We start from the raw sequence: 23,655 nt of genomic DNA on the forward strand, positions 1-23,655 counted from the left end.
TCTATCTACCTCAAAACCAGGAGGAGTATGAAGAGAAGTATGTGCTTTTGGACACAAACAACGGGGGTTCAGTAGCCTGTATACAAACAGACTGTTGCCAGTGTTGTTGCTAATACATTTTGTTTAAATATTAAAAAGTGTCTTTAAGTTTAAAATTCGAAAGCTCAATCTTTGTTGACGTGAGCACACTTCTCTGTTCAAATGCTTTGGAATGAAATCATGGATATAAAGAAATAAAAAACTTGCTTTGTCCTGCGAGGGCGCTGTTTCTCTTATTCCTCTGCTTCATTACTATGAAGCAGTATACTTGGCAGTGTGTCCCTTCACTTCACTTACTATATGGGCTCGTTGCTCCGGTCACAGATTGTCCAGAGAGAGAGACTTGTGACGGGCATCGTGATGCTTCTGACCGCGTGCCTCCGGCTTCTCCACTGGATCCCGGTTACGATCGTTATTATGGTTGTGATGTGGTCATACTACGCTTATGTCGTGCACTTCTGTTGGAGTGAGTAATATTTTTAGCAAAATATTTAAAGTTAGGTGTTTAGTGATGTAAAAAACAGGTGATATCAGAATGTAGGTGAAACCGGACTTGATGTAACATGTTTTGTTTGTGTGCAACTGTGTTTTTGTGTTGTTTCTCAATTTAATATGAGACATTGTGTTTGTCTGCTACGGATTAAAGTAGTTTTGAAATCCTCAAGTATCAGTTGTCTGTGAAATTTAATGTCAGTTACAAATTACTTCATTGAAGAGGTGGGGTTTAATTTAAATTATGTGCATTCATATGAATTTCAAATCAAATTTACTTGTTCAAAATTAATTATGCATCCACCAAACCATTATTAATAAAGCTAGTGCAAGAAGCTAAAAACATTTCGATTCAGAACAATTGCAAACAAATACAGACCTCGATAGTCACTCACGCAACTATAGAAAATGAAGCCTGTGCAATGATCTGTTTTGTGCAGTGTTTGTGGGTTTAGTAGAAGTGCATTGTGTTAGAACACAAAGATTATTGTAGTCATTTCAGGTAGGAAGCTCCTGTTTTTGGTTCAAATTGTTTCACTCCCCAGTCTCTTTTTTTGGTTTGGAAAGTCATTGAGCATCATATTGAGTTCTGAATCTCTGTAACTCATTCAAAAGTTTATTAATGTATATATTATGCTTGTTATAGATATTATAAATGACTGTTGTGTTGACTCTTGTTCATATTTGTGACAGTCCTGCTTTCCTGTTCAATGCAGAGAGGTATGTAGTGTTTGTGTTCTTCTAGATACTTATTGTATGAAAATATACAGTTCTAATGTTTGAATTAATTGATATTTGCTTCCAGTTATTTTGATTGATAGTTGTTTGTATATATTCTCTCCATCAGTGGTGTTCCTTTGCCTGTTCCACGTCTGTTTTGGAATGTTCTCGTGGTCATTTTGGAAAACATTGTCCACTCCACCATCCTCTCCTTCTGAGGAAGTAAGTAGCATTATTAAGTGATGGTTCTTTACCCTCTCAAAAAAGTTCATTTTCTGGACTTGACACCTATAGCTTTTGTTTTTTTTGTGCTCATACCATTCTTTGAAGTGCCTAACTTGGATTACAACATAAACAATGTATGACTATCTGGTACCGTTACCGGAAGGGCATAACTGCCAGAAATGAAATGGGATGAGGTCACCTCCACCCACCAAATACTCTAATATGCCCAAAATTTCCCCACCAATATTTGATATTCTTCACACTCAGAAGAAATGTACAAAAGCTGTCACTGGGGCAATACCTTTTCAAAAGGTACACCTTTGTACCTTATTTACCCCCTGAAAAGTATGTACTTGTAGCTTAGAGGTACATGTTAGTACCTGAAGTGTGCATATCAGTGTATTTATTGTAAGTATTCGTACCTTTTGAAAGGACTAGTGACAGCTTTTATCCTTTTTTTCTGAGAGTGCTGATGCTGCTCTGCTGCAGTCCATTATGCTCCACCTTGTTTGTTGTTACGATGACAAAAATTACCTTTTTATGCTTTTTGTTCATCCTTAGTGGACTAACAATGCTCATCAATGTCAAAATGATTGAGATGGCCAATCAAATCAAAGATGACAGGCTTTACTGTCCAAAGAATCTGAACATGAATTACAGTTTAACACATTGCAAAAAAGATTGTAAGGAACTATGTAATAGCTAAACATATACTATCGAAATGTAAATAGTCAGATAATAGTAATGTCAGATGTTTTGAATTGAAAATAGAGCCTATCATTTACAAATCCTTTAATTATATGATTTCATCCAATAAAATACCCCCACCCCAACAAAATTTGGTTTAGTCCCCCCTAATTTTCCTAATGTTTGACATGGTTATGTCGTTATGTCGTACGTTTTAGCTAGGGGAATTAAACTGCTCCTCATTTCTGCTGGCTTCACCTCTACAGAAGTGATATGTAGACTTGGGCTCGTACGGGGGTCAGGCCGTCCACCTGCAAGTTATTCAAGTCAGACATGTCATACGTGACAAATGGAGAGTAAAAGAAACCCCTCTCCCTCTCAGAGCACCGCCATCTAATTTGCTAATTGTATGTGTGTGTGTGTGTGTGTGTGCGTGCGTGCGCCGGTGTCTGTGTTCAGTTTCAGCTCTCCTCTTCAGACTCGCTGCTCTATGAGCAGGAGCGTGGCGGTATGGAGAAGAGTCAGATTCTTCTGGAAATTTCCCAGAAGCTTTCAGTTCACACACGTACGGCAGCAGGAGGTCAGGAAACCCATCAGCACTGTAACAAATACAACAATGTGAAGTATAAATAACATCTCAAAACTTAACTGGATCCACTCCAGATGTAACTCAATTCACACTGAACCTGTAAACATTAACCTGCTCCATCAGCACCATGTAATTAAGGGAAGCCACTAAACCCTAGATTACTCCGGAGACACTGAATCTGCAATTAGTGCATTTTGAATGGCTTTCAGTGAAAAGCATCTTCTGCACCATTTTAGAAGGTTTCCCTGCATCACTGGGGAATCTGTGTTGCCAGTACTGAATATTTAGCACTGTGGCAAAATAAATTATATTCTAGGTTTGTACTTTTTAGTAAATCAAAAACATCAGTCCAATCAGTGTAGCCCGTTTCCCGAAACTAATGAGTCTTATGAGTTTGTTCTGTTGAATATTTCAAAGAGATGAGTTACCGTTTGAGTTTATATCAAACACTGCCTACATTTCTTGCATTAGCAGAGATCATTTTTATATGATCTCTGCTAATGAGAAAAAGAGATTATAACTGTAATACACCCAAATGAATTAGAATCAGATTGAATTGGGAAATCTGTATTGATACCCAGCCCTGCAACAAAACTAAATTGAAGTCATTTATTGCTGAAATTCAGTGAACGATAATTGTTAAATGCCACCGTCTTGTAACTGATTGCAACACTCCCAAGCCAATTTTTTTTTTAGAAATAATTTTCCTCTAACACAAATGATCAATTCAATAATACCAGTGTGTCAACAACAAACAAGAGGGGAAAAGGGGGAATCATTTATTTTATAGGTAGATCAGCATGTACTAACGGTAATAGTAAGGAAAATGATGATGAATTTTAATATTTTAGTACATAATACATAACTATATTACAATGACCATCAAGTAGACTTTCTTATTTAAAAGCAATTGGACTATTTTTTATTAGTTTTGGATTCTAAGCACTAAAGCATCTGTACTGATTTTTTTTTGTTCTTGTTTGGTGAGTGATCCATTTGTGAGTTTTGAAGCCATGAATCAAGACATAATTTATACTGACTAAATCATTTGGGTGAATGTTCAAACATTATACATTTCTGTTAAATACCCTAAAACTATCTTTTAATATAAGATATTTTAGGCTGAACAACATGAATGAACACGTACATAATAGTCTGTAATCAAAGAGGGATTCCATTTACCTAAATGTTGGAGAAAATGTTATTTATTTATTTGGTTGTTTGTGTGTGTGTTCATCTCAGCTATCAGGTTCTGTCATCACTGCCAATTGATAAAACCAGATCGCTGCCATCACTGTTCTGTCTGCCAAATGTAAGAATCGCCCTCTCTCGCTCCCTCTCTCTATTTCTGTGTGCGTATCAGTGCATCTCCCACTCATCTACGCACTCTTCCCTTAATGAAAGGGAGACGTAGAAATGCGATCTGTGGGTGAGTGTGTGTGTGATAATTACAGGATGTTGTTGAAGCGCTTGGTCACATTTATTTGAGTGGACACAGTGAATCTTCTCAAATAAGTTTCGCTCTGTGTCAATATCAGGTTCCCATTCTTTAATTAAAGTCCAGGTCTGAGTGTGTGAGAGAGCGTGAGTGAGATGGAGAAAAAGAATGACTGTGTGTTTGTGGAGATTTTGAATGTGTGTGTCTGATTACACTGGGGTTTTTATTATTATTTAATGAGAATAGTTCCTGTGGCCTGTGCACTTCACTCCTGCGGTCTGTCTCTTTCTTTTTTTCTGTAGGTGTGTACGAAAGATGGATCATCATTGCCCATGGTTTGTAAACTGGCTGTTGAAAAATGCATATTTCCAGTTAATGTGAACAACTTTATAATCTGTGGCTTTGTAATGTTTAATCTAAGTGTAATAACTTTTACTTTGAAAGAATATTTCACCCAAAAATTTTAATTTGCTGAAAATGTACCTCCCCTTAGGTCACCCAAGATATAGACTTCTACATTGGAACAGATTTGGAGAAATTTTGCATTACATCACTTGCTCACGAATAGATCCTCTGCAGTGAATGGGTGCCATCAGAATGAGAGTCCAGACAGCTGATAAAAACACCACAAGTAATCCACATGACTTCAGTCAGTCATTTAACAGTTTATGAAGTGAAAAGCCATGTTTTTGTTATAGCTATCCACCCAAAAATGAAAATTACCCCATGATTTACTCACCCTCAAGCCATAGGTGTATGTGACTTTCTTCTTTCAGATGAACACTATAAGAGTTATATTAAAAAATATCCTGGCTTTTCCAAGCTTTATAATGGCAGTGAATGGAGATTGAGATTTTTAATCCCCAAAAAGTGCATCCATCCATCATAAAAAGTGTTCCACACAGCTCCGGGGGTGAATAAAGGCTTCCTGAAGCAAATTGATGCATTTGTGTTGGAAACATATCCATGTTTAAAACTTTATAAACCGTAATCTCTAGCTTCTACTAACTGTCGTATGCACATTCACGAGAGAGTGGCGTTCCAGCGGGTGACGTAGGCATAATAGTGTAAGTTCCAGTGAGAATATGCTAGTCTCGCAAGAACCAAGTTTTGTTTACAGGAGCAAAGGTAAACCAGTCTCCAAAATCAAAATCCACTGACATTTTTCTTTACAAATCCTCGTTTTGTACTTCTAATTCGTGACCTGTGTTTCTCTCCTCTGTGCTTCTATGTTCACCTATGTCCTAAGTCATTTGCTGGAATGGCAATCTCTCATGAACGCGCGTATGACGGTTAGCGGAAACTAGAGATTACGGTTTACAAAGTTTTAAATATGAATATTATTCTTACACAAATGCATTGATTCTGCTCAGGAGGCCTTTATTCACCCCCCAGAGCCATGTGGCACACTTTTTATGATGGATGAATGCACTTTATTTTGCTTCAAAATCTCGACCCCCCCCCCCCCCCCCCCCCCCACTCACTGCCATTATAAAGCTTGGAAGAGCCAGGATATTTTTTAATATAACTGATTGTATTCGTCTGAAAGAAGAAAGTCATATACACCAAGGATGGCTTGAGGAGGAGTAAATCATAGGGTCATTTTCATTTTTGGGTGAACTATACCTTCAAAACATTTCTTCTTCTGGCCAAAATAAGAGTTCCCTTTAAATAGTAACGCTTCCTCCAGTGGAAAAATTCCATTCCCTGTTGTCCTTGCAGATTAAACCCCACCGACACCGACTGTTTTAGACTGTGCTTGCTTGTAAACTGTGCTTGATTTGTGCACATTCCTCTCCTGATTCAGACAAAACGTCCACTGGAGAAAGCAGTATTATACATAGATGACTCGTATTTTAGCCGAAAACAACAATTTGAACAGAAAAGCATATTAAGGATGGATTTGTATATTACCAACATAAGGCTTTTCGCTTCACAAGACATTCATTGATGAATAAGTTGTGTGAATTATTGTTTTTCTAGCTGTTTTTGTACTTTAATTCTGATGGCACCCATTTACTGCAGAGGATCCTTTGGGGTGAGCAAGTGTAATATTACATTTCTACCTGTTCTGATGAAGAAGCTAATTCTTTTACATCTTGGATGGCCTGAGGGTGAGTAAATTCCCAAAATATTGTAAAATTTTAAGTATAATGTTCCTTTAAATATCTTTAATTTTCCACTTATGTTGCTTAGGCTGTGCAGGCTATTGGAGTCTCTTAACATGTTACTTGAATCTTGTTTAAATGCCAATATGACTGTCATTTTTCAAAAGTTGACATTTATTCTTTTCTTCTTGTATGTTTGTGCTGTGTTGTTGTGAGCATGTTTAGGCTGAATAACTGTATTGGATTCTCAAACTATAAGTTCTTCATGCTCTTCCTGCTCTACTCACTGCTGTATTGCCTGCTTATTGTTGCAACAGTTACACCAACCTTCATCCAACTATGGCTGGTGGGTGACATTTTTAAGCAAGATTCACATGCACTTTTGCACGTCCACAGTTGCTTGGCATCAGATATTTGAAATATACTCAATTTAACACATTCTAATAAAATCTAAATGCACATATAATAAAAAGGTTTTATCTTTTTCAGTATTATGACTTATTATGCAATAATCCTCATTATATGAATAATTGTTTATATAATTAATGCAATATTCCTGAATTACACTCTTCTCTCTCTCTCTCTCAGGGCAAACTGTTTGATAGTTGTGTTAAACTGCATGTTTTGTTCCTGACACTGGTGTCGGCTATGTTTGCGGTCACCCTCTGTTTTTTGCTCTTCTTCCACATCTGGCTTCTCGCCAGCAACAAAACTACTCTTGGTAAAACCTGCATTTCACATATTCACATATATTGTATGAGGTTTTGCAGGGGTAATAACATCTCTCATCGTCTTTCTGTCAGAGTGGCTGTCAGTCCCCTTTTTTGTGGATGGCCCAGCAAGTGAGGCATTTGATGTGGGTGTCCAGGCAAACTTCTTACAGGTATTTGGAAAGAACAAGAGTCTCTGGGCATTTCCAGTATTCAGCAGGTCAGTATTACGCAATATTCATTGTTCTGACTCGATGCTTGACACCCATAGACAACTTACACTTAAGATTATGACAGGATCATTTTCACAGAGCAATTGTTTATTCTAATTATTATTAATAATAATACATATAGAATTGATTACAGTTCACAAGTTTGGGGCCAGTATGATTTTTTAAAATTATTACCTTTATCCAGCATGTACACATTAAATTGATCAAAAATGACAGTGAAGACGTTTATATACTTACAAAATAGTTGTTTCAAATAAATACTGTTTTACTTTCTATTCATCAAAAAATCCTGGAAAAAAATGTATCGTATGTATAGCACCACAGCTGTTTTCAACATTTATAACAAGTAATTATTGACAACAATAAATAATGATTATTTTTTACCAAATTATTTTGTACCAAATCAGCATTTCTAGAGGATCATGTGACACTGGAGATGAGTAATGGCTGCTGAAAATTAAGCTTTGCCATGACAGGAATAAATAAAATGTTTTTTTTTTTACTGTATTTTTGATCCAATAAATGCAGCCTTGATTAGTATAGGAGACTTCTTTTAGAAATATGAAACTCATTATATTCACTCCAAATGTTGGTGTATATTAATGCTTACTGTCTTTTATCATATTGGTATTGCCAACATAACATTTTCCAGTTTTCAGATTGAAATGCCAGTATTGATAAATTTCAGTACCGTATTACCTTGTTCAATACTTGCATTTCCCTGTTTAGTCAAATGGCAGGAATCAGAAGAATTTGAAATGTGTGTGATTTATTTTGACGTAATGCCAAAACACAGATATCAGAGTTTGTTTACCAACTGTTTCTTATTGTGTTCATCACAGTCAAGGGGATGGACAGTCTTTCCCCTTGAGATGGCAGATGTCATCTCACAGTCCTTCAGTGATGAATGGAAATGGACATTGTGCCATGGAAGGAAGTGTGGGTAAGACACACATATTCTGAATCATATTTCATAAGCTAGTCAGCATCCAATTGTGTTTACCGTTTAATCAATCAATCAGAGCCTAGTTCGTCTAATTTTGTGTCCCTGCTGTAGTCAGAATGGTTTGGTAAATCTTTTATTTAGAAGGAGACTGAATTTATCCCAGTTCTCACGCTGTCTCTGAAGGTGATCTCCTCTCTGCTTTTGTCATTAACTTAAGTGTGCTATCGCAAAGAGTAGGATTACGAACACACTCTAAAATTCCCCTACTGATGTAAAAAACAAACTCGGAATAGTCATTTTTTAAATTCTCATTAGTAACTAGCAGTTTAGGTGAGAAATACATGGAATCTTTTATTGTAATATAAACATTATTTACTTGGCAATTTGAGTAATTTTGGAAAAAGGAGGTTCAGACTGCAAGTTTATACTGCCTCCTTGAGGCCAAACCAGGCCTGCACAACCTGATCGAAAAGTCTGATTTGAGCCATTTGTCTGTCTCACTCTGTGCTGCCATCAGTCTCACCTGAGGGGGTCTCCGTTACCATAGCAGCGGATGACTAGCAGTAATGAAATAAGGTATGAGAAATGACTGTTCTGCTTTTTAATCACATGTCTAAGGGGCCGCTCACATATCGCGTCTTTTGCGCGCTCAAGTTCGTTATTTCAAATGGAGACGCGCGGTATGCGCGCTCATAATGGAAGCGGTGCGACGCGCTCGTTTTTTCCAGGCGCGTCCGCGCCGCATCGAGATAAAAACATCTCAACTTTTCAGAGCCGCAAGCGCACCGCAGGTCATGTGACAAGAACCAACCAATCAACTTCCTCACCTTTTCCGTTACTTTGAAACCTCAGCAACGTTTTTGAAGTATGGGGTGCACCCAAACACTGCGGCGTTTTTTACTTTTCTTAGTAAATAAATCTTGTAACAGAGTTACAGCAAGTGTTTTTCGGTGTTGGAAATCCATTGCTGAAATGTCCTTGTTGTAACGGAGAGCGCAGCTGATGGTTGCTTAGCAACGACAGACGCCTCCGGAGCGCAACCGCCCGAGCGCTTTGGAAAAAAAGAGAAAGCGGCGCGCCTAGCGTTTTCCACGCGTTTTTAGGCGCGATATGTGAATGGCCCCTAAAGCAGCAACCTTCAAGGATTCAAATGTAGTAGAAATAAAGTTATATAATATAAACCGTTGTTTGTATTTCTAGGTTGACAGAAGGGGTCATGTGACGTCGTCACAGCGAGTCTCTCAACTGGGGCGATTTCAGAAAGAACTCAATCACAGGTTAAGCTTACAGGAGTGGCGGGCAGCCCTCAGGGAGACAAGGGTGAACACCTGCCCGCATGCTCAGTTTTCACCTGGAACACTTCCTGCAGGAGCGATCAGGTCTCCGAAACCTCTCTTTTACTGATCAGGGTGTGAGAGAGCTTTATCAGGTGTCCCGCTGAGTGATAATGTTTTAAATTTATTATTTTGTGGTGAAATGCAGTTTGGTGTTTTTCTATTGTGGGAATAGATTCTTGAAGCTTTATGATGAGACACTATTAAATAGTGTCTTGAGTGAAATGAATAACAAATACAGTTCATTTAATACAAAATATTTTATTTGTATTTTTTCTGTTTTGCATCACTGTTTAGGAACATTTTGTTTTAATCCTGGTGGCATCATGGATAAGCACATGTATTTCAAAGATTATAATACATTTGCTCACATTAAGCATGGATAAATATATAATAACAACCAATAAAAATACAGAGGCCAGCCCTGATGAACCAATCGCACACACACAGAGACACTTGCTGTGGGCTGCTCAGGCTTTACCAGATGGATAAAACAAAAACCAAACCAAAACACTCAAGCCGCTTCAGCTGAATCCAAGTGAACGTGTGTGTTATTGGTGGGTTGTCAGTCTGTGCCGAAATACCTTTGGCCGAAGTGTGTCGGAGCAACAGCGTGAACTTCAGTTGTCAGTATAGTGATGTCAGGAAACTCCTGAACAATGGACCGTGCACCTGTACACAGCATTAGTTAATAATAGACTTTATATAAAAGAAATTAATACTTTTATTCTTCAAGGATGCATTAAATTGCAGAAAATTAAAGTGACAGTAAAGACATTTATAATACAAAAATTTTCCAAATAAGTGCTGTTCTTCTGAACTTTAAATTAATCAAAAGTTCTTAAACAAAAAAAAAAGTTTCCACAAAAGGTATTAAGCAACACTGATGATGATAAAAGACTGGAGCTGCTACATTCAGTTTTTCCATCACAGTAATAAATTATAAATAAATTATTAATATAATATTATTATAAAATAAAACACTTATTTTAACTTCTAAATATTGCTCATTTTACTGTATTTTTGTAAATAAGTACAGCCTTGGTGAAAAAAATAATTGACCCCAACCTTTTGAATGTTAGCGTATATTAATTATACATTTATTTTTTTGTAAATGTGAGTATATTCCAAATACTGGGATTAGATTTACAGCTAATTTTGCATCGTTTTATAAATGTTCTTTGTTCTTGAGAGCTTATTAACATTAACACCTATACAAAGAAGATAGGTAAATTATAGATGTGTCATAACTTATTAATGAATGAGAATACAAATCAAGTCTTCACTGTTTGCTCTGTGTGTGTGTGTGTCTCTTACCGTGTGGAGTGGAGAAGAGACTCAGTAGTATGATATGTTTGGCCTGCAAGCCATGTTCATTCAGCACCCGTACCGCTTCTATCACAGTGTTACCTGTACCTGAACACACACACACGCAATATTGTGCCTATTAATGCCATATTTAAAGTATTTACAGGTAGACCCAGATGAAATTGCAGTTCCTGTCATTCTCATTTACTTTTTTTCCCGCCATGATTTCCCCCTCCTAATTCAAAGCAGAAAATGTGGAAAAAAATAACAGATTCTATGTGGGGCATTTATTTCATTTTATAAAAGTCAAGTACTTACTAAGTATAGGGTACATAAGAAGAACCTTCCTTCGGCTGATGTCAGGAGGGAACTTTGCATAGTAAACTTTAGCCTTTTGTGTCTCCTCATCACTCTGGATCAGAATCTTCCCAATGCGGATTGATCTGCAGCAATCTCTTAGGCCTTGCTCCATGGCCTCACCTGCTCACACAATACATGTGTTTTTTGTTGGTGTAAAGGGCATGCACGCTAAATAGAGCTGTAAATTTCAGCAGGACTCACCACTCCTCATGATGCTAACCCCACAGTTTCCCTTTTCAAACTTCACACCCTCATATTTATGTCCTGCATAGGGAGTAAATAATGAAAGTTTGCAATTGCACAAATTCAACAGCTTAGGGTGGCAATGTTATATTAATATGCAAAAGGATTACAGTGAGCTAGGGGAATTAATCACCATGGTAACAGGCTCACCTGTTGGTGTGGTTACAGTGCATTCACTGTATGGAAGCTGATTGAGACCCTCCTCCACCACTAATCTTATCTGGGAGCAAAACAAACAACCTGTCTGATTCAAACTGAAGGCTAGCAAACCAAATACAGAACATGAGAGTCGATACAAAACAATCAAGTGCAATGCAATCAACCATACATTTACTCTGGGTTGATTGCCTTTATTTACAAGGTCTTTATAAAGATAATATCTGGTTGTAATCCATTAGTTTGATATGTTGACATTTAAACACAAAATGACCATTTACACAATTTCTGGTGATGCTTACCAATCTATCAGCACAGAACACAAAATCACCTCTACTGGTAGTTCTGAGTGAAACAGAAAGAGCAAAATGATTCAAGTACAATGTAAATACATAAGCATATGTCTATTTATACAGCTGTATTGAGTAAATAATGCACAAATCTGTTGTTACAGATTCATACACATTATTATTATTATGGCAGTCTGCGCACACTTGGCGAATAAAGCTAATTCTGATTCTGAAAAGCCACAATGTGACAAACTGTAAATGACAATGACACGAGACTATATCCCAGATTAGTCCGTGTACATTTTAGATACATTCTGATAAACTACAGGTTTATGTTCTAGCTCACATAGCACATGATACAGATCTGGCCTAAATATGGGACACGCACTCAATGCAGATCCGGTTGAGAGGACTGGACACTCACTTGTCCCGAATGATTGTCTGAAGTTCTCGTATTTGGTCATTTAATGGCAAGAGCTTCAGCTGAGGTCCTATTTGTCGATGGATGTCGCTCGTGGTTTGGCTTTCACACGGTTCGTCATGACAGGTCTCGGCTGCAGGGCTGCTGCGGGCGAAGCGGACGTGCTTCGCGGCGTGTTCGGGGCTCTCACTGTTATTCAGCTGCTGGTTATGGCACGGCATCCTCTCGATAAGATCCGTTTCCATAGGACTAAAACCGTAAAAAGAAACACTACACCAAACCACCTGGTCCACTTAAATGATGGCTGTTCCACGGATGATGTGAATCTGTACCACTATCTCGCCATGTTGAGCGGAGGAGACGAATGACGCATGACGCACGCCGCACGCTCCCGGGGAATAACAATATGACGTAATATCCCCTGCTCACCTGATTGGATAGAAATCGTGCCAGTCTAAAGGTGTGTTCGACTTGAAGCAGAGCTGCGCAGACTGATCAGTGTATGACATCAAAGTACCGCGAGAGCGATAAGAGAGCAGATGGATCCTTTTATGCTTTCCAATCGCTCTCGCGGTACTTTGATGTCATACACTGATCAGTCTGCGCAGCGCCGCTTCAAGTCGAACACAGCTAATATCTCATTGACGTAAGGGGCGGGACACCGCGGAGCTCATTCAAGCAAACCAGTCAGAGGCGCTGGTGCTCTTAAAACATCATTATAAAAACAACAAATGCTATCATAAATAATGATCTTACAGGACGATGATTCAACACTCCAACAAATAGTGCAGGAAGCAAACGGTAAATGATTAGTATATGTGACCCTGCAGCACTAAACCAGTCATAATAGCACGGGTTTATTTGTAGCAGTAGACAACAATACACTGTATGGGTCAAAATGATCAATTTTTCTTGTATGCCAAAAATCATTAGGATATTAAGTAAAGATCATTTTCCATTTGGTAAATTTCCTACCGTAGATATATAAAAACTTAATTTTTGATTAGTAAGAAAGAACTTCATTTGGATAACGTCAAAGGCGATTTTCTTAATATTAAGTTGTTTTTGCACCCTCAGATTCCAAATAGTTGTATCTCAACCAAATACTGTCCTGTCCTAACAAACCATACATCATTGGAAAGCTTCTTTATTCAGCTTTCAGATGATGTGTACATCTCAATTTTAAAAAAATTGACACTTATGACAGGTTTTGTGGTCCAGGATCTTTCAAATTGTCTCGCTTATTTGTTTGTTTGTATGTTTAAGTAACTGTAATAGACTACCAGTGTCATAAACAAAGATTTTTTTTATTTTCAGTATGATTAATTTTTCACAGTTATGGATTTCAAATTCCCTCGCTTTATTTATTTAGTTAGTAACTGCGTATGTAATAGCAGTTTGTCTATGGGAAACAAACTAAATCTGCAGAGACCCCTAGCTGGTGCTTGGAGCTTGTGAAGCATCAGTGCGCATGCGTGCGCCTCTGCACCTGTTCAGCAGTGCCGCGCGCTCCCGACTCCTCAGCGCGCCGCCGTGCAAAATATGGGGGCGCGCTCTTTATGGCAGGTCTCAAAAGAGGGGGAGCAGCAGCGCACGAGCGCGCCGTCGTTGTCAGGGACGGACGGGGTACAGCTGGGAAAAACACATCCGCACGCACACACACCCCCGTCTCCGTTACGCACGAACATAAGGCAAAAACAAAAGCGACTCTAAAGGAGGAGAGAGCGGAGCGCGAGCATGCGGCGAGGAGCAGGCGCTGCAGCAGACCTTTGTTTGTTTCCTGGAAACCCTGGAGCGCGAGGGAATAAAATGGAGTGGTAAGGGGCTCCGAGGCGCGAGAGGCGCGTCCACCTGCTGCTACCGGGGAGGCAGTCAGAGAGGGCAAACATGCTGAGACCGCTGCATTGAAGGGGGTTACAAAAAAAAAAAAAACAACAACGTATGACAACATTCTGCACGCCGGGCGATCAAACGGAGTCTTAAGAGCGGGCGGGACGGGTGTAACGGGAGGTGAGTGTGCGGGATGCGCGTGTTTGCGTGCGTGATGCGGTGAGTGGGCCAGTGTGACGCGCGTCAAACGCTGCAATGGGGAGAAATGGTGGAGCGAGTGTCAGCTGTCATGATGCGTCCATATATTGCACAGGTGTGTTTGTGAGGGAGAAGACGCGGAGGAACGGCTCAATGTCCTGCGGAAGCTAAGAGTCGCAGGCCATCGTCTGAGGGACAGAAAGCATTGATGCTCATGACGAATGCGTGAGGCAAACACACGCACACACACACACACACACACACACACACCATCCCCCTAAGCCAAGGCCACAGCTATATACGCACTCGTTTACAGCAATATAATACGAATGCTTTCATGTGGCGTTATTCTATATTTACGCGTTTTCATTTTCCCCGCGTTTTGCTCGCGCCTCAGCGCCTGCGACCGATGCGGCATTTGGCGATGCAGAATAGCAGAGCGTGTATCATAGCGCACCATGCAGGCCTTCAATAATTAAGGGTGGACTCAAACCTGTTACGTCTCTCTAAATAATGTAAATTATCTGGGTTATCCGAGATGCTGAAAGCGCGCTCGTCTTTCAGGACTCTTGATATGGTCGTGTTTAGAGTATGGGGGACCTGTCAGTCACCGGACAGCCGTCCTGGGAAGATGTTATGGAAGTTTCTTTGATGCTGTCAAGCTGCATCTAGGGCTGTAACAGAGCTAAAGTTCTCGACTCGTGCACAGTTTGAACCACCAAAATCAATACCACAATCAATCAATTGACAAAAACCATCAATTCGTGTGGACGCTGAGGTCTGTTTGTTTTCCACACATGAAGCCAGACTTGCAGTCAGTGTTTAAACCTTACGTTAAGTAGTCAGTCAGCGTAGTAATGCTTTCTGTGACATAAATGGATGATATTTTGGTTGCTTGTCTGACAGATTGACCGAGGACAGATTGCAGCAGATTTATTGATCTCTGAAAAAGATCAAACAAACTCACACCGACATGGATTCGGCTTCTCCTTCTCTCTCTCTTTTTATGCGTCTTTCTCACAAGCTCTCCACTTCTCTCTCTCTCTCTCTCTCTCTCTCTCTTCTGTAATTCCATTGTCTGTCTCTTGGGTGGATGTTGAAGCTGAATAAATATTAATTTCGTTTTTAATAAAAGCAGTTTGCAGACAGTGCCACTGCCCTGTTCTCTATCTCTCTGTCTGCAAAGCTGGCAAGAATGAGCCCAGCCATGATGTTCTCAGAACAGCCCTAGGCTTTTTCTCATACTGTTAATGGTTGGAAGGAGTAAATCCTAGATTATTGTTATATAGCCATTTCCAGATCTGGTGAACGCTGGAGTATGTTTTTAGTGTGTAACTGTGTGTTGTTGAAAAGGGGTGTTATGGAATTTTTTTCTTGCTTGGATTTTTTTCTGCCATCAAGCCTGTGGGGACAGATGATATTCTGAAATTATCCAGTGAATGCAGATATTTATTGTGCATTATGCTGTGTATGTTTTTAAGTATGACAAATTTATTTACAGCAACATAAACATAATGGATTTGAAAGTATAGTCAGTTGTATATACTGATATTTTTTTTTGGAAAATAAAGGTATCTTCACCTGAAAGATGAAAGTTTTTAATGACATTTGATTAATACATAAAATTAGCTGTTATGTTTGTTGAACAATGAAAATAACTATCACAAACATGACATTTGAATAAAATTCTGCACCTGTCCACTGCACTTTCATATGGAATTCCAAGCAAGCAATATTTAGATTTATTGTAAATTGTTTAAATAACATCTATATTTGTAGTGTATATAGACAACATTATAATTAAACTGGAGCATCAAACCATGGGCACTGAAATACACATAATGCCCACTCAACAGTTTCGATACTCATGTAATTCATAAATCTTCAACAGGTCAGTTCTGAAATCCTATGTAAATTCACATCGTGGGAACACTTCAAACAGTGTACTAGAGATCAGCATTTCTCCCCACAGCATATGCAGTGTTGTCATGTTTATTTATTTATATTTAAAATAAAAAAAACTGCATGTCTTTTTACTTGCATATATTGCACAATTCTGACACATGCACACACAGCCTGAGGCAAGAGAGAGTGCACTTTCTTTTCTCTTCTCTGCTGTTGAAAAACTCATTTCTTTCACATCCTCAAGAGTTGTTCTTCACAGTGAAGGGCAATCAGAGGACAGAATGATGTAAAACAATACAACTCACTGTAATACTGGAGAGTAAGAGAGACAGAAAGTGAAAACGGGACACAAATCGAGGAAGTCCTAGAGAGAGAATTCTGATTTGTAACTCGCAGTTAGCATGATGAATAAATAAATTCTCTTTAAATTGTGGGAATGTAAACTAATAATACTGATGTTTTTCTTTTGAGTTGTTTTTTTCTGGTCAAGTATCACTAAATTCTCAACAGTCATTCTTCATCATTCATCAAACCTTCTAAAACTTCTGTATGCCTGTATCACTTATATGGAACACAAAAGACATTTATGAAAATATCCTAGGTTCTCTTTCTATTAAATGACTGTTAAATGACTGGAAAAAAAAAATTAAACCCTTCTATCTTTTCTGATTCCACATCTGCTGTAGGTTGTGTCTTAAACTGGCCACTGTGTACTGCAAATAATTTTGGCTCCAATGAGAAATTGCTTGAAGTATTTATTTTTTGTAAGTCATTTTGAATAAAGCATCTGCCAAATGAATAAAAATAAACGTAACACCTTAAAATATTATTGGTTTATCTGTCAGATTTTTGCAAGGTTTTTAAATGGTCTTCAGTGCTGACAAATTTCTAAAGATTTCATGGCTTCTGCCTTTAATGTGTCTCTCTGTGTGTTTCTACAGGCTGGACAGTTGTAATTATGTTAGTGATAGAGAGATTCACTTCAGATTGATGGATGTTCTACAGGAGTCCCGATTCTCAGGGGCAGATCGCAGCCCCTGCCCAAGAGATGCTAGTGACAATGGTAGGCATTCCCATGCACGTATAAAATGAAGCATTTTATGAAACTGAAATATTATATTTTAACTACTATTATCTGCACATTGCTTAAACATTCAGTGTAATATGTAAAACTTCTCTTTATATCTATTTATAAATATATTTACAGATGTTCACCAGTAAAAATACGCATTTTACTTTAAGGATCTTTGTCTCTGCCTCTTTTCTTTTTTTAGAATCACATGACCCGTTGGCAGATGTGTCACATGATCTAAGGCGCTGTGATGACATTGCTCCTGCGGTGCTGTCCCTGCCCTCTCTCTGTGGCCAGAGTCAGACCTCCGAAGGTCCTCTTAGCCCAGCTGACCTGCATGATGGGTCTGTCTCCAACACCACCTCTCTGTCCTCTCTCTCTTCATTCTCCTCTCTTTCCTCCCTTTCATCTCTCTCTTCTGTGCCCTGTTCCAAACCTGTGACGCCCTGGTCTGTGCCGCAGACCTGTGACAGGTCGTCCTTCTCTAACATGGACTCCAGGGGCGGAGACTGCCTTAGCTGTCTGATCCCCAAAAATCCGACAGAACCGGAATCCTGTGAGTCCGTACTCAGCTTTTCCAGCATCAATTTGCAATGCCTTGGGCCCGCCCCCAGCGCAGGTCGCTATGGTGACCAGGTTCTATCTGACCAGCTGCTCAGCGCCCCCACCCATCCAGCTGTAACCAATGAGGGGGCTGAAGAAGGGAGGTCGATGCAGGAGAGCGAATCAGATGAGGATCCTGCATCCAGGAGCATATACGAAGGTCTTGGAGAGGAGGCGCAGGACTGGAGTTGTCTAGAGACTCTCATCAGTGAGAGTCGTATGGAGCTTTTGGACTTATGCTCCCGCAGTGAACTTGCAGTCAATCTGTTCTGTGAGGAAGATGTGGAGAATTATATGTTTCAGGAGGAGGAGACTGCACTCGGAACTGATGTCTGCTCGCTCAAGATACGCTATGAGTCCTATCAGGATGGAGTGCAGGAGAGGAGTGAGTCTGCCCTACAGGATGAGACTCAGCTAGGTTTCTTTCCTAGTTTACCTTGCAGTAGAAAAGAGGGGCCAAAAGAGAAACCAGATCAATCCGCTGAGATTAAGGCTGATGACCACGTGACTCCCAATATTAGCCCAGACAATAACTTTCTTTTTGACCTCAGTAACTCTCCGGAAGATTCCGGCGAATTCAGTGATGACAGCTCTTGCACAGGCTCCCCAGACCATGGGCTCTCCCTCCGCCATGGCTGCTTGTCCAGAGAAAACTCTAGCTCCTCCAGTCAGCTAAGCTACCGCCTCCGAGCCAAGAGGAAGGTGGCCTACCGAGAAGACTACTTGTACGATGTGGACTCAATAGAAAGTGAGAAAAATGCAGAAAAACGAGAAAAACCACCTGTTGGGTTCAAGAAAGAGCGCGATGATGACTGGTGCCCAAAGAAGAGGCGGCGGTCCAGTAGGAAGGACCCACCTGTCATTATAAAATACATAATCATTAATCGTTTTAAAGGCCAGAGGCACATGAGAGTGCGTCTGGGACGAGTCGACCCATCAACTGCTGTGGTCTGTCTGAGTCCAAACACTCTGCTTCACTATGAGAGACTTGCACCATTAAAAGCATACTGGCAGGAAAGAGAAAAGCAGCAGCAGGAGCAGAATAGATTAACAGCTGCAGAAACAACCAAACATCTCAATGGCTGCAAAAGACCAAGCACTACACCCAAACGCAAGCACAGGATGGCCAGACTCAGGATCCAGCAGATCCATACCGTAAAAAATTCCCTCCCCAGCCAAACTATAGTGGTCCCCATCCACAATCAACCAAAAGGGACCAAATCCCTGAAAAGCACAGAGGAACCAAAAGAGGACATTACCTACGTTACACACACTGCCAGGGCTAAAAGCAGAACACAGGAGAGAGAGGAAAGAAGAAAGGCCGGTAAAACAGGGAAGATAAAGAAGTTCAAAAGTGAAGCAAGACTTCGATTGAAAAAGTTAAAAGAAGCTGAGACACAGGAAGTCCCAGAAGCCTCTGAGATTGAGCAGTGCAGCCCATGTTTACCAGAAAACCTTAGTAACTCTTTGGAAGGTAACGCCACAAATGAAACCTCCAGTAATGACCCTGAAAAATGCACTTTGACCCCAGCTGCTACAGGGACTGTTGGAAATGCTGAACTCCTCCCTGGGGGATACCTGCAAACTCTTCTCGAAGCCTCGGAGTCATCAAGTACTGCTAACATCAACTATTTCCATCCAGGGCTACAGAATACCACACTTCAGCCAGTCCAGAGCTGTGTTCTCTCTCCTCCCTCTGAATCAGAGCTGCCTCACTCTCCGCCACCTATGAAACCTGGGCCTCACCACACGCATTATACTGAGCCAAACCTCACTAAACCAAACCAGCCCATTTCATGGCCATCCCAACCATCTGCTGAACAGCTGCCCTTCTCCCCAGACATCCCAACCCAGTCACCAATAATGCCATCGGGCTTTCCCACACCGTTGCCTGTGTTACCAGGGGATAGCACAAATGTCACAGGCTTTGGGCAAGTGTCTCTATCAGGTTGCAGGGTCTCATATGAAGAGTCCCAACCTGATGCTGATTATGGCTTGAGTCCGACTGGCTCTCGGAGTGACAATGGTGTAGGGCGGCTGGTTAGCTTTAACTCCCTGGGGTCACTTTCTGCCACCTCTAGCAACTACAGCTCACTCAGCCTGAGAGAGGGAGAAAGAGAGAGGGAAGAGGAGATTGGTGAGATCAACGATGGCTTCTTGCCGCATTGCAGCCCACGGCTCGTCTTGCAGCAAAGTCTAGAGGAGGTTGTTCCACTTCGAGAGTCAACTGACCTCTTGGATATCTCCAACTTTACCCCTGACAAGTTCCGCCATTCCTCGCTCTCTGAGATGTCGCCACCAGACACGCCTAACTCTTCCCCTCAACTGTTGGGGAACTGTGGTAAAGTTGGAGAATTCTCAGAAGCAGCAGAAGCAAACGTACAATGGAACTGTGGAGTTGTCCCGCAGCTTAATCAAGACGGAAACCCACACCACCTACAGATACGCTCTTTCAACACAGAGGAGGATGAAGTAGGGCTAAGGGATCACAAAGGCTCAACAAAAAAGAGTGGGAAAAATGGACAAGGCACCAAAAAGAGCAAAACTGCTAAAACACTGAAAGGAGAGAAAGTAAAGCTCCCACGTCAGGGTTCCCGTTCTGTGCGGAAAATCAAAGCCTTGCTAGAGGGAAAAGCAGCCAAAAGTGGTGAAGGTTTAGGAAGTGGCGCTTCTTCCCCTACCCCATCGCTTGGCTTAATTGGAGCTCAGGGGGAGTGGCCTATTACTGGGGGACTGTTAAATGATGACCAACGAGAATTCCAGGAACCATCGAACATCCTGTCCAATATAGTATCTGGCATGGCTGAGGTACAGCGTTTCATGAGGGCCTCTGTGGAGCCTCTTTGGGGGCCTTGTCTTTCACCTGGTCAACATGCCCTCCAGAGCCAGACACTGAAGATTCTGGGTAGCGCTGCTGACATTAAAAAGCGGGGTGGTGCCTCAGGCGGAGGTCGAGGGAAGAAAGGGGCTGGGCGTGGTGGTAAAGCACTGCCTAAACTTCTCCCACCAGGCTTCTTTCCTACCCTCGGATTGGACTGTCTCCCACTTCCACACCGTCCAGCCCACAAAAAAATGTATCGTCACAAAAGCAACGCTAAGTTCGCCCGTGAGGAACTCTTAGCGGGTAAAAGGGACATAAAAGGAGTAGCATTGACCGCTTTGGTTGAGAAACGGAGGTAATATTTTCTCTCTGCAATGTGCCCCTTCTCTTTCTCCGTTCCCTTCCCTCGCACCCTGCCAAATCCTCCTAAAATCCTTTCCACATTTCAGAGCTGCATGGCACCAACTTTACCCACAATGCTTTGCCTGGCCTACTGGAAGGCAGGCACATCCTGCATGTCAGCCCTGCTAAACTACCTACTAGACTGACTGAAGTCTCACTGTCATGGCTGCACCCTACTCACCATTGCTGCTTTGTTGCATTTTTATCTGACAAATTTTCAGTTGTTTTTGTTTGCGTTTGGTTTGTTTTCCAAGAAGAAAAATGCCTTGAAAGTCTTTGGATTCTCTTTTAGTGTGGTGTATATCTAAATATAATTTTTTTTGTCTTTTTGTTTTCCGTTGCAGCTATAACACTGTATGTGTTAAATCGGTGTCACAGAACCATGGTTTAGACCGAGCCCAGCGCCCTGCTCTGTCTCTCAGCAAATGGTTGCCTTCTGTTCAGGGGTCAAAGGTCATGTGTAGTATTCTGTGCTAAGAATCGTTTCCCCTCATTTCTGTGCCAACCCCTCAGAACACTGGGCTTTGACAAGCTAAAAGAAAGGATCTTGACCGAGACGCTCTTGTTTTCTGAGGTTCTGAAATTTCACAAGAGATTTTTTCATTATTGTTGTTTGTTTATAAGTTGTGAAAAGGGGGTTCATTCATCTGTTTTCCAGTGAATCTCCTCCTGCCAGTATCAAAATGCTGTTGTACACAAACATATGCACTATTTACAAAAGAAGATTATATCAGACATGTTTAAATTAATGTGCCAAACTATGAACAATTAAATGTACAGACATTTTTATCTACATAAATATTTGCTGTTTTATAATGTGGCAGTGATTGAGGAGCGTGTGTGTGCTTGGGATGGGGGGGGGGGGGGGTTGTTGAGTTGTTAATCTGAGATTCACTCCTGTTGCATCACATCTGTATAAACAGCTTGCGGCGAGGAGTCATCTCAACAATCAGAAGAAAAATATTGTTGGTTTATTTTCTGTCTTTTACACTCCTGGTTAGTTCAAGATTAGAGGCCTGAAGTGAGAGATGCATGACGAGAATTGGTGGGAGGAAGCCGAAGTGCTATAGTGGCAGAGAAAAACATTGGTTGCCTTTCATTCTGATGTATTTCTGGATGGTAAAAGATCACTGTTCATGTGTAACAAGGTAAGAAAATGATCATTCCTTCTTATAACAAGACATGCAATGCATTCTAACTCGTTTACATCCCCAAATTTCTAGTTCGGTACACATATTTCTCTGTCCCTCAACCCTCCAAACTAGTTAAGAACAGGACCAAATATTTTTTTGAAAGTTTTCTAATTTGTTGCTAGTGAAGTGCATGCATTTAAAACATGATATGGATATGTGCTGTGAATGCTGATCCCCTGTATTACTTTCTCTGACTCGCCTGTTTCTTACCTGATCTCAAAACCATTATTTTTCTATTGCTGTTGGAATGTTATTTGTTGTGTTTTAAAAAGAGGGAAAGATGCCAACTTGGTTACCCCCATGTGTTGTTTACTACATTGCTTTTTCTGCAACTCCCTGGATCGCCTCTTTTGTGAATACCTATTTGAAAAGAAATATTTTCTCTTTGATTTTCTGCCCTTGAGTTGTTCAACACTACATTGAATCGACAGCTGTATTTTGAGAACTGTTCCTCCATTTTCAAAGTTTAGTGGGTACTTGTGCAAATGCTGTAACAATGCTGTGAATTAATTAAGGTGAAATTATTGCAGTGCTGAAATGTTGAAGAAAACGGGTGCAGATGATGAGTGACATTCCACAGCTGGTGGTGCAATTCAGAAGTGAGCTCTGAAAACCTCTTGATTTTTAGGGCCTTCCCAGCCAAATCAACCTCACCAAGTAAAAGACCAGGAAAGATTAGAACATAAGTTGGTTGTCCAAATGATTTCTTTCAGTGCTGAGTGAATGGAGATGTAACACAGTTGGTTCAGGTCCGTTGGCTCAGGGAACCCAACTGCATTCACATCTTTCATTCCCTCAGCTGCCCTTCTCGCCATACAAACTCTGTCCCCTGCTGTACTGTTTTTACACAGCACTACAGTTGCTAAACCTGCAGGACATCTGTGATGCCAGTGCAGGGTGCTCTTCTTCATACTTTGAGAGCAAAGTTTTACACCAGTGAAAACTGTATAGCACACATCCACTGCACTGACCGAAGCGTTTGTATTTTTGAAAAGTTCTTAAACAGTGTTATTCCCCTATAAGTGCATCATGTAAAGTTAAAACAGGCATATCAAAAACTTAATTGTGCCCTATTTATGAATGTATTATATTGTCAAGTTGGAAGTATTTTTTTCATGATTTATTTGACACTACATTACTTGTAACTACTTTTGCCTTTTTTCATCATCAAGGAAAAAAAAGAAACTCTTTCTACTGCCTGGTCTGTCTTCTCCAGGTGGATTCTCAATGAACTCTTGATGTAGGAAAAAAAAATGACCTGTATATTTTTCATTGTGCCAATTTGTAACATATTTTCTAAGTGTATATTTTTCTTAGAAAGTGATGTGAGGT

General features: G+C 40.4%; 2 protein-coding genes and 1 pseudogene across 4 annotated transcripts; 2 read left to right on the top strand and 1 right to left on the bottom strand.

Annotated features, from left to right (window-relative positions):
• Positions 1-290: 290 nt before the first annotated feature.
• On the top strand, positions 291-9,774 carry LOC306871729 (palmitoyltransferase ZDHHC15A-like). The gene is made up of 12 exons (XM_079419849.1): positions 291-505; positions 1,225-1,251; positions 1,379-1,473; positions 2,623-2,743; positions 3,995-4,064; positions 4,493-4,525; positions 6,524-6,644; positions 6,887-7,019; positions 7,102-7,228; positions 8,084-8,184; positions 8,705-8,763; positions 9,388-9,774. Exons 1-11 carry the CDS (start codon positions 340-342, stop codon positions 8,746-8,748), a joined length of 1,038 nt encoding a protein of 345 aa, XP_079275975.1. The 5' UTR covers positions 291-339; the 3' UTR covers positions 8,749-8,763; positions 9,388-9,774.
• On the bottom strand, positions 9,765-12,822 carry LOC306871728 (uracil phosphoribosyltransferase homolog). 2 transcript variants are annotated; one of them, XM_079419848.1, is made up of 8 exons: positions 12,632-12,699; positions 12,303-12,548; positions 11,891-11,933; positions 11,583-11,652; positions 11,391-11,453; positions 11,148-11,309; positions 10,839-10,937; positions 9,770-10,193 (listed from the first exon to the last, which is right to left on the bottom strand). In XM_079419848.1, exons 2-8 carry the CDS (start codon positions 12,542-12,544, stop codon positions 10,087-10,089), a joined length of 786 nt encoding a protein of 261 aa, XP_079275974.1. In that variant the 5' UTR covers positions 12,545-12,548; positions 12,632-12,699; the 3' UTR covers positions 9,770-10,086. The 2 variants fall into 2 exon arrangements, with proteins under 2 accessions (XP_079275973.1, XP_079275974.1); XM_079419847.1 differs by having other exon boundaries at positions 9,765-10,193; positions 12,303-12,822.
• A 1,562-nt stretch (positions 12,823-14,384) lies between these two features.
• Positions 14,385-21,607, top strand: LOC306871153 (neurite extension and migration factor-like; annotated as a pseudogene). Its single transcript has 4 exons — positions 14,385-14,442; positions 17,174-17,295; positions 17,507-21,083; positions 21,475-21,607. The product of its transcript is annotated as a neurite extension and migration factor-like (transcript).
• The last annotated feature ends 2,048 nt before the right edge of the window (positions 21,608-23,655 follow it).

Source organism: Barbus barbus (assembly GCF_936440315.1).
Source record: "Barbus barbus genome assembly, chromosome: 6".
Taxonomy (NCBI): Eukaryota; Metazoa; Chordata; class Actinopteri; order Cypriniformes; family Cyprinidae; genus Barbus; species Barbus barbus.